Below are 15,080 nucleotides of genomic sequence, written 5' to 3' on the forward strand. Positions count from 1 at the left end.
AGGATGTTCAATGGCTCCTGTTCTTTTCACTTTGTACATCAATGATGTTATTGCCCGCACGCTCTCTGCCCAAGTGGATGTTCCCTTTTTAGCTGGGATTAAAATTCCTATTTTAATGTTTGCAGACGATACACTCATTTTATCTAAAATCCCTAGTGGCTTGCAGCGTGCCTTGTCTATTTTTGATCAATTTTGTGGGGAGTATGGCTTAGAAGTTAATTCAGCCAAAACAAAACTTATGATTTTTAATCCCCATCGTAATTTTAAATCTAAAATTACTTTGAACGACCGCCCGCTAGAAGTAGTGAATACTTTCACATATTTAGGCTTACATATTTCCAGCGATAAGAGTTGGCGGCACCATATTGATATTGCCACACTTAGACATAGGCAATTGTCCGGTGCTATTTGTGCAGAGCATAGAAAATCCTTAACCAAACCAGTAAAACCTGCCCTTCAGGTTTATGAAGCAAAGGCTCTAGGCTCCGCCCTTTATGGTGCTGAGCTCTGGGGCTTTGAGAAAGTGGTTGTGCTTCAATCCTCTGAAAATAAATTTTTCAGGGCTATAACGGGTGTCCCTAAAAGCACCCCCCTGTTGCCCCTCAAATATGATTTGGGCAGAAGAGCAGTTTCAGACTTGGTTAGGCTCCGTCCAATCTTATATTGGCGCAGGTTATGGACGACTCCTGTGCTCTCTCACTATGCCGAGGGCTTTTTAGACATTATAAGATCTGATGTATTCCACAAAATTGGGTGGTTAAAATCACTTAAGACAACTTTGACTGAGCTTGGTTTGTGTTCACTTTGGGAAGACCCGGAGAGAGCAATTTTTCCATCAAAAAGCACTCTAAAAGACATTTACTTGGAGATGGTTGCCTCCCGGCATTGGAGTAGCTCCAGAGCTGGATCTATGACTGGAGAATTCCTAGAGGCCAAGATGTATCCCTGTTTAGAACCCTACTGGGACATTATAACCAAGCCAGGAGAAAGAAAGCTCCTTTTCCAACTTAGAGCAGGCGCTCTTCCCCTAAGATATCTGTCAGCGAAGTGGGAAGGTGGATCCTGTGGCAGCTGCCCTGTTTGTGGTATTACTAAAGAATCAATCGGCCACTTTTTATTTTCGTGCAAAGCTTACGCTGCTCCAAGGCGCATCTGGTTGTCCCCGATGTGTAAAAATCTGGGGACCACCAGTAGTATTATCGCTTTGCGTATTATATGCACCAGCACTTTGACTTGGATCTCAGCAGCCACTGCAAAGTACCTAGGGTGGGCATGGTCGATAAGATAGAGACTGCTAGTCACTTGACTATTCTCTTGCTTAGAAAGAGACTGCTAGCTTTTTGACTATTCTCTTGTTTAGATAGAGATTGCTAGTCATCTGACTATTCTCTGCCATGTCATTTCGTCTGCATCTTAACTTATATACCTTTTTTAAACTATCCCTGTATTAATCCATTCTTACCATTTTCTTCTAAATGTTCTTTTGTTTAATAGAACAGTATGTTACATAAATAGGATCAGTAATCAAGTTTGAAATCTTCAAGAAGTATGTCTTGTATTCTGATATAATTGATTGGAATTTAATTCTATTTTTTAAAATGTTGTATGAATTGTTTTTATTGTATATTTGTATTTGCTTTTATGAATGAATTTCGAATAAAGCATACTTTGAAAGATTAAACAGATATCCTCAAAAAGAGTGCATTGAGCCAGCAGTCTACAGTTTCATTGACAGCCTAAAGATGTCCTTGCAGAGAATATAAGGTTCAAGTTCCAGACCACAGATGCACTCCCAAATATTACAGGGACACAAAAGGCCATCACACACTCTATGAGTTGCACCATATGGCCTAAATGTGCAAATCTCGTGAAATGCCATAATATCCCTCACTAGTACCATGATTTTTCCACATTATTCCAATGCATTCCCAGAATAGCATCAGCTATTAAAATGTGCACGCTTAGGAGTCAGTGATCTCCTTGGACATGTCATTAGTGTTGCTGTTAGTGATGTTATCCATGATTTGATTTCCAATGTCTTCATGATGTCATGAGCCTTGCACGTTGGGGAATTATTGCTGCAAAGAAAACCATAGTTGGTGACTTGCACTTGTTTTTAGGGTTTTGCCAAAATGTTCCTTAAAATAAGGTTGTTTGAGTGAATCTGTACAGATGCTTTTAATGTAGGCTACTATCTAATCTTTGTGGGAACCAGGAGGGCCTTTGACTGGAGTCTTTTAAGTGACTGTGTAGATCTCAAAATACACAATCACACACTTTATTGTGTGCACTTAACACCACAAAATCATCACAGAAACCTTCAGAGAAGCTCCCAGCTTTCAGTTAATTTTTAACTAAGCACTGCAAAAAATAAGTGTTGCATTTTCCTTTTAAAGATAAGGAAAGGCTATGTTTATTTTACATTATTAAGCAAAAACAATAAGATGATGGACGGAGTGCTGAAACCTTTCAGACACTCACCTCCAGTCACTAATAGATCTGGGTTGAATCCATCATTGTTCTTATGCTCATTTCACCACCTCAGTTCAAAACCAGCCATATGCAAATCAATCTTGACCCGTGTCCTCATGGGAACAGACCAGCCAAAACTGCCAAGCCAGGACTTCCCTGGACCGGAAACAAGCATCCTGGGGCCGGTTTCAGGGTAACAACCCTCATCAGACAGGCTAGCTTGAATCCAGTGGCAACATGAGCAAGGGCCCCACGTCTAGGCATACCATGCCTAACTTAGGGCAAACTAAGCAAACACAATAAGATAATGGATGGAGCGCTGAAACTTTTCAGACATGGGTCCCTTCTCACTTTGCCACTGGATTCAAGCTAGCCTGGCTGATGAGGGGTGTGAGCTAAATTCCGATGATGGATTTAACCCAGATCTAATAGTGACTAGGGTGAGTGTCTGAAAAGTTTCAGTGCTCTGTCCATCATCTTATTGTGTTTGCACTGTTTGCCCTAAGTTGCCAGAGTATGTCCAGACGTGGGTCCCTGGTGCACTTTGCAACTAGATTCAAGCTAGCCTGGCTGATGGGGGGGTGTTACCCTGAAACCGGTCCCAGGATGCTTGTGTCCGGTCCAGGGAAGACCTGGCTTGGCAGTTCAGGCTGCACTGTTCCCATGAGGAACAGTGTCAAGACTAATTTGCATATGGCTACGTCTGAACTGGGGTGGCGAAGTGAGATAAATACCGATGATGGATTCAAACCAGATCTAATAGTGACTGATGGGGAGTGTTTGAAAAGTTTCAGCGCTCCATCCATCATCTTTTTGTGTTTGCATTGTTCGCTCTAAGTTGGCAGGGTATGCTCAGACGTGGGTCCCATGCTCACTTTGCCCATGGATTCAAGCTAGCTTTGCTGATATGGGGTGTTACCGCGAAATCGATCCGAGGATGCTTGTTTCCGGTCCTAGGAAGACCTGGCTTGGCAGTTCGGGCTCCTCCCATGAGGAACAGGGTCAAGAAAGATTTGCATATGGCTGGGTCTGAACTGGGGTGGCAAAGCAAGTTAAATAACGATGATGGATTTAACCCAGACCAAAGAAGACTGAGGGTGAGTGACTGAAAAGTTTTAGCAATCCATCCATCATCTTATTGTGTTTGCATTGTTTTACATTATTAGCAGAGCCTGATAATGAGCAGTGCTCTACTAAGATTTATGACCCATGTGGGTCAGAGGTTCAGAACTGAAGCAATGAGGTATTTAACTCTTAAATAAAAGCCAATCTCAATTCGATTTTGGAGCAGGAGAACAAAATGATGTTTCTAAATGCTTTCAAATGAGAGAAAATTAAAATGAAGTGTTAACTTAATGATTAACTTAACTCTTCATTTTAATGTTCTCCCTTTTCAAAGGGTCCCCTTACCAACAGCAGTTATCTCAGAGGCATATTTGTAACTGAAAAATACAGTCATTTTATTTCAAATGGGAGAAATTTAAAATGAAGAAAAATGTTTCTTTGAAACATTGTCTTAATGTTTTTCTCTACTTTAAAGTACACCAATTAAGTTCTAAGGTTTTACGAAGCATGTTTCTTTACTTTAAAATCCTCACTTTTAAACAAATAAGTGTATTTTCCTGTTATAAATATGGCACCATGGCTATAGGCTACTGGGAGTGCCACGTGTTGACATCGCAAAGTTGGCATGATCCCAGCAAACGCAATGCTGCTTTTGCGCATGTTACTACAAGCCTTTATTTTTGCAAGACTCTGTTTATGCCTTTCACATGAGAACCGTCTACTTTGTTCGTTCTCTGGGGGTTACTGGAGTTTAGTCTGAACACTGTGAGCAAGGTCGAGAAACAATGCCCCTTCTGTTCTGGTCAGTCCCTAGCACCTAGACAAAACATGCTAACACAGCAGCTGCATGAAACTCGTACTTTGATATTATGGGGATGCATGTTTAGGTAACACACACTTGGAGAGGGAGCTTTCCAGGGAGAAGAGCCTAAGGTATGGGGTCTGCTGATAAAGCCCAAAGATCTTCTATTATATAATAATAACTATTCTTACAAAGGAGAGGGTGGTTAGGCCTTTTAGTCCTTTATCCACTGTCTTTATGTGATGATATCTCACTTTATGATATATGGCCTTGCTGCAATTCTAACTGTATTGATGTTCTGCATTTTGCTGCTGGTTGTGGCTCGTATACTGCGTTTTAGAGCACAATAGTTGAAATAAATATTTTAAACTATATTCATGTTTCAGTCAGTTCTTATTGTGGACAGGTACGAGAGTGTGAGCGAAAAGGTGTGTCTTGTTACCGCGATTCCTGAGAGATTCAGGAGTGTTGTGTTCTGGGGTGTCTAATAATTTGCTTCTTTATGAGTGTGTAGGAGAGCGAGTGAGACACTATAGCTAGTCAGTCCTGGGTTTGTGGGCGCTAAGGTGGTGGGAAAGCTTAGTCCCTATACACCGAGGTCCCATTTTCCTGCGCATAGTTCTGTGTATGTGCAGAATCCCTGCAACAGGAGTAATATGCCTACTATTTGTAAAGGTACTTTGACATGGTAGAAAATGTAATGATGAGTTGTATGTAATGCATGTATAAAGTTAACTGTTCAGTTGAATTTTCTTCCCATTTCAAAGTGTTGCATTTACACACAGCAGGCATCTCACTCCCAGTGGCTGGTAGACACGCTGCCATATTCATAACTGAAAAATACAGCCTTTTTTTAAATGGGAGGAATTTATAGTGCAGAAGAGTGTTCTATCAAGTGCAGAAAATCTTACCTTCCTATGAACATTTTTGCCGAACATTTTTATCCACTTTAACTTTCTCCAATTTAAAAAAACAAAAGGATGCATGTTTATGTTGTACATGTAATGGTGCCACATATGGGGAAAGGTATGTCCTGTGCCACAAGTACATACAACACAGGCTCTCAGTCACCCATACACATATATCCCATTCATTCACACACGTGTTTATACATCCCCAAAGACTATGCACTCACTGATGCACATGGCAGCCCTATCATAGTACCCTAGTCACAGTATTTTGGTCAAACCATAGTATTGGGCTACATGACATTAAGGGGCATGTATACAAGCCCCTATCGCCCCATCAACGTCACTTTTTTTGACTTTCTGTGGCGATATGGGCTTTGCCTTATTTACAAGGCAGTGTTAAGCCACTTAACATGGCTTAACGCTGCCTTTTAAATAAGGCACCCTTTCACGCTATACTTAGCAGGAAAGGGGTGGGAAATACGTGTTGCGGTGGGTGTTCTGCCGCAGCACCTATTGATTTTGACGCACAAGTTACTTGGCTCTCGACAATCTTTACTGGTCAGAAGTAACTCTCATTACAGAAAAGGTTGGAGACCCCTAACCTATACAGACAGAGACACCGGCAAAAAAGCCTGACATAGGAACTTTCTTTAGATAAATATTACTTCAACCAATATTATTATGTTATCTTAAAAGTTCTGTTTCCTAGCATGAACGCATTTCACCAAAATCAAGTAAAGGATAAATATTAAGAAGTACACCAAAAAATACAATGTGAACGAAAATATAAATCTATTATACACGGTTTCAGAGTTATTATTATTTTTTATTCCTCGAGATAGCCCCAGCAAAGCATACCTAAGCAAGTCACTTTCATTCCATTTCAGTCTCCGAAGACATGACAGCTTCTGTTCACTTTTTCGGAATAATGGTTGTTATCGTACAGATTTTTTCTAAAACAAACACAAACATCCTTCTAAATTACAGGCCTTCAATGACAATCTTTCTAGGTTGGATTGTTCTAAACTAATATGGCTCAGACAGATTCTGAATAATGTAGGAGGATACGGCCCACAGAAATATCAAGAAATCTGAAATTGAATTTAGCCTGTCAGATTTTCGCTTAGTTGATCCGTATTGCTTTAATATTCTACAAGCTGGAAACCATTTCATTCTAGTTCATAAAGATCATCACGACAGAAGATACAATATATGAATTTAGCTTATTTTTCATTTTCCAGGAGCAAAGCTTGCTTTTGCGTATAAAACTGATCAAAGCCTTTCTAGCTGTTGCACAAAAATGGGACTCAAACTACTACAAGAATGCTTCAGAAAATAAGTGCTTACGAAGGTAAATGAACTTTAAGTTTCCCATTTCTGAAGCATCTTCTTCTCCTTTCAAAAATTCAAAAACAGCATTTATTGTTCCTAAATATATATACTGAATGGGCCTTATGCACGAAGGTAAATTGAGTCATAAAGGTTCGTTTATGACCAAATGTACTCGTTTTATACCTGTCAGGAATTCACAAAGGGATTTCTGGCACTTGTAAACCCATTTGGTGTGCAGTGAACTCTGCCACAAGTGTGAAGTTCCTCAAACCTGTAAATCCTCCTCATGGTTTGGGAAAATGAGGGTTCTGAGCGTGATTACCATTGGAAAATTGACTGAAAAAATATTTATAGAGCGCGTAGCTACCCAGGGGCATCCCAGCGCTAATGGCAGCTGTGCACAGATGATGGTCGATTACTGAGCAAGATTAAGGAAAAGCCATGTTTTGAGAAGTTTCTGGAAGGCTAAATTGTTGGACTCATGACAAATGTGATGGGGAAGGGCATTCCACCGCCTAGCAGCATTATAGGAAAACAGATGGCTACCGCTTCTCGCCTTTTTTATTCTGGGAACTAAGGCCAGGCGAAGGTTGTCAGAGCGCAAGCACCTATTAGGACGGTAGGTTGAGATGATGGAGCGGTTGATAGGCGGTCCCTTCCCTTCTAAGGACTTGTGCGCTATACAGAGAGACTTAAATTTAATTCTCTCCAGTATGGGAAGCCAGCGAATGGTCTTGAGTGCTGGTTTGGTGGTTTGGCGGTCAGGAATCCAGAGGAGCATACGCCCTGCACAGTTTTGCACAATCTGTAGCTTCAAGATGGTTGCATGGGGAGCTCCCAGATAAAGGGCATTCCCATAGCAAGTGGCCACCAATTTCAAAGCTTGATGCTTGAAATTCAGATCTCAGTCAAGCCATATGCTCAGGCTTTTGATCTGGTTTTTAGGGGCAGGAGCAGGGTCGGGACAGTCTGTCCACTGCAATCCTGCATTAAAGATAGGGTAGTTGACTAGGAGCATCAGCTCCGTCTTATTCCCGTTCAATGTCAGATATGAAAGCTCCATCCACCTGGCCACCTTTTCCAGGCATGGGCCCAGGCAGGGGGAGGAGTTGTCAGAATGGTTTAAGGCCACGACGAGTTGGGTATCGTCAGCATATGTGATTATCTTTCCCTCAAAAGGAAGAACCACCTCAGCTAGCGGGCGCATATATGCATTAAACAGAGTGGGACTAAGGGACGATCCCTGTGGAACACCGCAGCTGAGAGACTTACGTTTTGAGATATTATCTCCTTCAAAGACCTGGAAGGACCTGTCTTCCAGGAGGGATTGCAGCCATGCAATGCACCCCCCCCCCAGCCACCCTGAGATTCCTGAGTCTAAGAACCAGGGTATTGTGGTTGTGTGTTGAAAGCCGCACTGAGATCTAAAAGGATAATGGCCGCTGTGCCTCCTCAGTCTAGGATTTTCTTGGACTCTTCGACTACTGCTAAGAGAGCTGTTTCCGTCCCCTGTTGGGGTCCAAAGCCAGTCTGGGAGGGGTGAAGGAGATTGTGAGACTCCAAAAATGTGAAGAGGACTGAATTAACATGTTTCTTAACAATCTTACTGATCCCCGGAAGGAGGGAAATGGGGTGATAGTTCCCCAGGAGATCAGGATTGAGACTTTGCTTTTTTAGCAATGCTTTCGCCATGGCACATTTCCACGGTGGGGGGACTACTCCAGTCGAGATAGAGGAATTGATCAGCTCCAATATCACTGGGGAGACTGTTCCAGCGACTCGGTTCAGAAGACTGGGGGGTGCTGGGTCTCTGGGAGGACCTGACTTTACCAGAGCCGAGATAATTCCTAGAGACTTGAGATCCATCAGAGGAATTTCCTCCAGAAGGTGCTTAATGTTCTGAGGAACAGTGTTGAAAGATAGCGGATTGCTGTGGCAAGCCGTATGAGGAAAGGTAGTATAAATGGCTTGAATTTGTTTGTGGAAGAACTCTGCCAGTTCATTACAGCCAGAACAGGCACCATCAGTGGTAACTGGGGAAGAGATGGTATAATGAAGATTCTTTGCAATGCAAAAGATTTCCCGTGGAGAGTTGAATGCCAGGGTGATTTTTTATTCATAGTATGTGTCTTGCGCAGATTTGATTTCCGCTTTATAAGTTTTGATGGCCTCCCTATATTTTAGTTTGTTTTATAAGGAATAGTCCTTTCTCCCTGTTCTTTCAAGTCTTTTACAGACTTGTTTATGCTCACGGAGCTTAGGGAAATACCCCGGCATTATATTAGTCCTGGCTTTATTCCGAATACACTTTTTGGGGAGAACACGGTCTAATGAACATTCAATCCACTTGTTAAAATTGTCGTTAGTGCCAGTGGGATTGAGTCACAGATCGGCCTGGTATCTTGGAGGACTGAGATCCATTGTTCTAGCGGGAGTTTAGACCATAAACGTTCCTTGCTTCTAACCGGGCTAACAGGAAGGTTGGGGCGCTTGGTGACCCAGGCAAAAGGAATCAGGTTGTGGTCTGACCAAGGCACGGGGATAGGATCCATCACCAATAACTTGTCAATATTGGAAAAAATAGGGTCGAGTAAGTGGCATTTGGAGTGGGTAGGACCAGTAACTTTTTGTTTGAGCTGAAAAACTGCCAGATCGCTGACTAACTCAGAGGTGACTAAATATGAGGGGTCATCAAAGTGAAGATTGAGATCCCCCAATATCGTAAAGTTAGAGGGGGAGGTGGTTAGGTTGCCTGTCATTTCAGGGAGAAGTTTACAAAATTGTCCATGGGCCTCAGGGAGTTGATAGATTAAGATACCTGAGAAAGTGAGGGTAGGAGAGAATTCTATCGCAAAGGAGAGGTTCTCGCAATCAGGTAAGGGGCCTGCTATAATGTGACATTTAAGCTGATTTTTATGTATAAGAGCAATGCCAAAACCTTTGCCTGATTCCCGATCTAGCCTCTGAATGTGGTAGCCAGGTGGGGAGGGCTTGAACGAGGTCATGGTCTGACTCATTATTGAGCCACTTTTCAGTTAGAAACAGAGCTTCTGGGCGTTCTTCTTCAAACAAGATGAAGATTTCTGCTGAGTGTTTGGATAGCGGCCTACAAATTAACAGGAACATTTTGTAGAGTTCCTGGTTAGGCAGAGCGACTTGGGGTTTGAAGGATGGGCAGAATTTAAAAGGACAGTGGGAGCAAAGGGACTTGTCACTAAAAGGAGAAATAGAGTGCAAACAATTATCGTTAGTGACCCCCCTTAGATGTTGAAGCTGGTCCGATGTATAGACGCGTTTACCTGTGGAGGAATGGGAAGGGGTTGTGGCCCATGGCCCCAGTCAAGCGCAGAAGGGTGCAGACGGGCTTGCCTTTGGCGCGCCTTCAGCTGCGCAATTGTGTCATCAAGCCCATTTATAGGATGCGTCCAGCAACTAGACCGCTAACCCAAATGGCGGCAAGATCAATGTGCAAAATAGCAAAAGTGAATAGGTGCCCCCAGGAGCTTTAATACAGCTCCTAACATTCTGGAAATACAGCAGAAATAAAGTAGTCAAAGTGCAGAGATCGATGTGGTTAAAAGCAGGATAAAGCGATTTAAAATGCTCCCAGACCCTTAGCACAAATCAAACAGGCTAAAGCACAATGCTGCGCTGTCGCGTCATCAAGCCAATGTAGAGAGAAGCGTGCAGCAACTAGACCGCTAACCAAAATGGCGGCAAGATCAATGTGTAAAATAGCAAAAGCGATTAAGTGCACAACCCGCCCCCCCCCCTTCCCCCGGAGCTTAAACACAGTTCCTTACAGTCTGGAAATACAGCGGAAATAACGCAGTCAAAGTGCAGAGATCGATGTGAATAAAAGTAGGATAAAACGATTTAAAATGCCCCCAGAGCCTTAAAACAGCTCAAACAGTCTAAAGCACAACACCGAGGGGTCAAATCATCAAGCCCATTTATAGGAAGCGTCCAGCAACTAGACCGCTAACCAAAATGGCGGCAAGATCAATGTGCAAAATAGCAAAAGCGATTAAATTGTGAGAGCCTATTCAAAAACTTCACTTATTACCATTTCCACCCTGAAAATGGTAGACCCTTTAGTCTAGTAAAAGGCTGGCCTAAATCGCTTTACAGAGTGGAAAGAGGAATCGACGTAGGTGTAGATTGAGGAGTATGTTAATGGCTAAAAACATTTTCCCTGTGGATGAGGAACAGAAGCTGTGTGGAGTTCTTTGCTACGCAGAACTCTGCACATCAGAATGGGATCGCAATGGCAACATGACACTACCTTCCCAGAAGTATACCTGGAAACCTGTGAAACATGTCAAGGCGGTGACCTCAGTCCATAATACTCTGATTTTATTTGGTAATCAAGTCCAATATTTTTGTAAAGTACTATATTCCCACATCACATTCCAAAGCATTCTCTGTATCTTAGGGCTTGAATTATAGGTGTCCTTGTCATCTAACCCATTTCAGGTACCTTCAACAGATTAAAGGCCAAGTTGACCCGCTGAAATTTAACCTTTGATTTGCAGGTTGCAATTATAATTACTTTCTCAAAATAGAATGATCAAGCAAAAAATAGACCAGATGTGACCATATTATAGAAAGTGCCCCAGGGGTGCAAAGGCTGTTTGCATGAGTTTTCAGGCAACCCAGGGGCACCTAGGTATTAGAGAAGAGCCCAAATGCACTTCTGGGTCATTTCTTCATTTTCACCGGTGCACTCTGTGTACCCTTTTTTATGTTGACCTCCACTTACTATTCAAAATGTAGGATCAGGGCAAATAGGAGTAGTAGATATTCCACCACACTAGCTTCATCTTCTTCCATTTTCACATTTCCTGATTTCAACCCTCTTCTCTGTTGATGCACCTGCTGAGGACAGCCTTTGAACCTTTTCTTTACTCTGAAAAGTTCTACCTATCCATTTCTGTTTATGATCTTTGCTCCACTACTTCTGCAGAAACTGCTGACAGTCATTTAGATCTGCTTTTGTTGAAGGTGTTTCTTTCTTCCTTGCTACCATGACTTTTTCTTTCCACAGTCAGAGGGTGTCTCCAAGACAGTCACAACAAACTATTTTGCAAAACATCCCCTATGGACGCGTCTATTCCCACTGTCCATCAGGACTGTCACAATGAAGGAAAGAGTCTGATCACCCTTAACGAAGGCTTTCTGTACAGGCTATGGTGCCCGTTACCTCTCTCACATCCACTTCTGTTCGGCTGTTAGCCAGGAGCAGAAACCATCACCTGCAGCCACTTAGTTGTCCAGGGATTACAGGATTTCACCAAAGAGTCAGGGACATGACCAGCAAAAATGTATCATTGTAAACCTAGAATTTCAACCCTGCTTCACTTATGTAGCTGTTTGATTGCTGAACCAGCTGCATGGTCTGTGCACCATGCTGCAAGAGAAAATGTTTCATTTTTCCTGTTTGTGCCTCGGATTTCAGGATGTGGTGCACAAGAGCTTGTGGAGGTAGAGTGCTGTACAATTCCAGCAGTCTCACATACCCAATTCATCACCCCTCACATCGCTCAGGGTGCAGCACTACAATTCCCATCAATCCTTTGTATTCTCTGTGATTCCTTCATGTTGGTCACATCTTACCTTCCTCCTGCTCCCCAAGTGATTGCCTCTCCTCACCACTGCTATCATGGAGGGGTCATGCTTCAGGCAACATATTCTTTAGCCTCAACGTGGTCAAGAAGGAAGTAGGTAGAGGGTACCAGTGCATGTTCTCCTTTACAGTACCCTAAACCATGGATGATATTCTCCTCCTTGTGCTACCCCCCAGTTCAGGGTGTGGGTCTGCCTTATACTTGATTGGGCCAGCACTTTTTGGCCATGTTACGAATTGTTTTGTTGAATTGAATCTCCTGCCTCTGCCTAAGACCTGTGCTTACAGGGTGGGTGACAAGCATAGCCCACAGGGCACGTTGCACAATGTTCAAATAAATGATTCATTCATATGCTCCATTGGGTTGCCTTCTATTCCCCCATGCTCTATCAACCATGTTTCCTACACTCTTACTTTAGGAGCTTCTTTACGGAACTGAGCACCGTATGTGTAGGGCCAGGAGTCGTCCCTTAGGTATGTTTCAAAACACGATCAAAGTCATGAGTCAATGATTCCTGGTGTCTGTTCACTGGGCCTTCATGCAGTCACATGTCTTTTTAGGCATTCAAGTTTTTGGGGCACAGGAATTGTCTTGGCTCAGAGAACCTTGAGTACCATGTTAAAGGAAATGGTCATGCCCCACATGTTTTTTAAACGTTTAACTTTTTAGCTACATTTAATTGATTTACCTTTTTTGTTGATCTTAAATTGTCTAAGGAGTTGCCATATTCTCCCTGGCTATCACTAAGTACGCAGATTGGTAACTTTACAAAGGCTTGGTTCGTACAATGCTTGGGGTATCTAAATTAACTTCAACCTTTGTTTTGGTGTTAGGATATTTGCAGATACTTCCAAAGTCCTCCAATATTTGACAGTAAAAAAATCTTTCTAAGTAAGAATCCGGGATGGACAATCATAACTAACTGGTTTGTGATCGCTATGCAATTTGATATTCAATCAATGTACTAATATGTTGCATCACAAATTGTCCATTCACAGTGGGCTGCAAAACTTCCTTCCTAATGAATGTTAAGTAAGCAGGTGAGAATGTGCAACATATAGTAAATGGCTTCGAATGCACGATTTGGGGCCTGTGAGGGACCACAAACTGCTGTCCCTGCATTTGCATTCACAACTAGGAAATATTTTTTATTTAAAATGCAGCTCATGGGCATTAATAGGCTAGACTTGTCTTATTTTTAAAATAAACAGTTGTGGCAGGTAAGAGCGGTGTGGCGGGGCAGTGGCGGGACAGGGAGGTAAAGTCGACAGATGACAGAATACGGAAATTACATTTAAAAAAAGAAAAAAACACTAACGGCGAGCGCAAGGTAATTGGTTTTATTTATTTATTTGATAAATTTTTCCTATTCTGTCGTCTGTTGACTTCCCACCCCCTGCCCCTACCCCACCGCTGTACCTGCACTGGCTGCCACTGAAAATAACCCTGTTTGGGAACACATCGGAGGAAGCAGGCAGTATTCCCCCTCGAGTCCATAAACATCAGCACCATTTTCAAAGGGGGAAGCTGTCCAGTGGGGACTGCATTTAGTGTGCGAGTAATGATTAGCAGCACAGCAACATACCTGAAGAGGATTTGGTGGTGTGAGTGGTGATGGAAGGCTACGTCCTGGTGAGTGGCTGGTTTTCTGAGGTGAGCTTGATGGATGTTGTGCAGGTGTTTGTTGGTTTTGGCTTTGAGGCTGCGTTTGGTTTGGTTGCTGCTGATGTTGTTGTTGGTGCTGCGGTGACTGCTGTTGTAACTGCTGGGATTGATGCTGGTGTTGTCCCGCTTGTTGTTGGCTTTGATTTTGGTGTTGCTGATGATGTTGATGATGCTGTTGTTGATGCTGCTGTTGTTGGTGCTGCTGTTGTTGGTGCTGCTGTTGTTGGTGCTGCAGTTGCTGTAGATGCTGAAGTTGTTGGAGCTGTGAGTTTAAGGATGAGGTAGCTGTCCAAGAAAAAGAAAATAGTTCACCTATTGAGTTACAAAGCATCACAATATGCACACTTCATACCGGACAGTGAAGGAATATTTTGTTCTCGGCCCGATGCACTGCTGTTTGATATCTACTACATTACCTCTACAGTTATGAAAAACAATTTCATTTCAAATGTGTGTATTAATAATTTTACACTGCCAACATGAATGTCAAGCATCGGAAGACAAGACCAGTAATAATGAAGAACTGTATCTAGTTAACTAAATAATACCCATATAGTAAAATAAAGTATGAGGTCATGGATTGCCTATGCTCTTCATTGGCATTGTTAGTTGCCAAAGTAGGTTATGCTGGAAAATATTTCCATGATGCCTGTCACTAGTATGTTTTAAAAGTACCTGCATATATCTAAGCAAAAAACAACAAGGCTCTAAGTCATAGCATCCGACTTGTTTAACAAATGAAAAGTACTCATATCTGTGGTTCTTCTATTCTATTGGATAATGTACACAGATGCTCTGGGCCTTTTAACATGAATACTTGTAAAATAAAGCAGGCCTCAAGCCAAGTTTAAATACCTCCAGCTTCCACTTGCTTCCACTGATTGACTCTTTCGCCCAGTGAGTGCGCTGGACTGTGTCCGGCCCTCTGATTTACTTTGTGTATCTTCTCCACAGTGGCATACCAAGTGTCACTAGTTCTGCAACTTTTGGATGTCTGGCAATCTGTACAGACTTGTCTACAAATCTCAGTTGTTAGGGACTATTGCAGCTCAGCATAAGGCATCCTAAGAGGGCAGTCTTGTTGAAAGATGTGGGGTGCCTGTATAAAATGTTCCTCAACCCAGCGTGCACTAGCACAGTGCGTGCCATGACAGGAACAGGATCTAGACTGCTTGGCAGGGCCATGATGTATTAAGCTCGCACTGG

General features: G+C 42.6%; 1 protein-coding gene across 1 annotated transcript in view; it reads right to left on the reverse strand.

Annotated features, from left to right (window-relative positions):
- Window positions 1-15,080, reverse strand: part of POU6F2 (POU class 6 homeobox 2) — an 884,429-nt gene that overhangs the window by 310,069 nt on the left and 559,280 nt on the right. The window contains exon 4 of the mRNA XM_085607439.1: window positions 13,795-14,159. Within this exon, the coding sequence (XP_085463565.1) occupies window positions 13,795-14,159 (365 nt within the window). The remainder of the gene's footprint in view (window positions 1-13,794; window positions 14,160-15,080) is intronic.

Source organism: Triturus cristatus, chromosome 5_2, assembly GCF_964204655.1.
Source record: "Triturus cristatus chromosome 5_2, aTriCri1.1, whole genome shotgun sequence".
NCBI classification, from domain to species: Eukaryota; Metazoa; Chordata; class Amphibia; order Caudata; family Salamandridae; genus Triturus; species Triturus cristatus.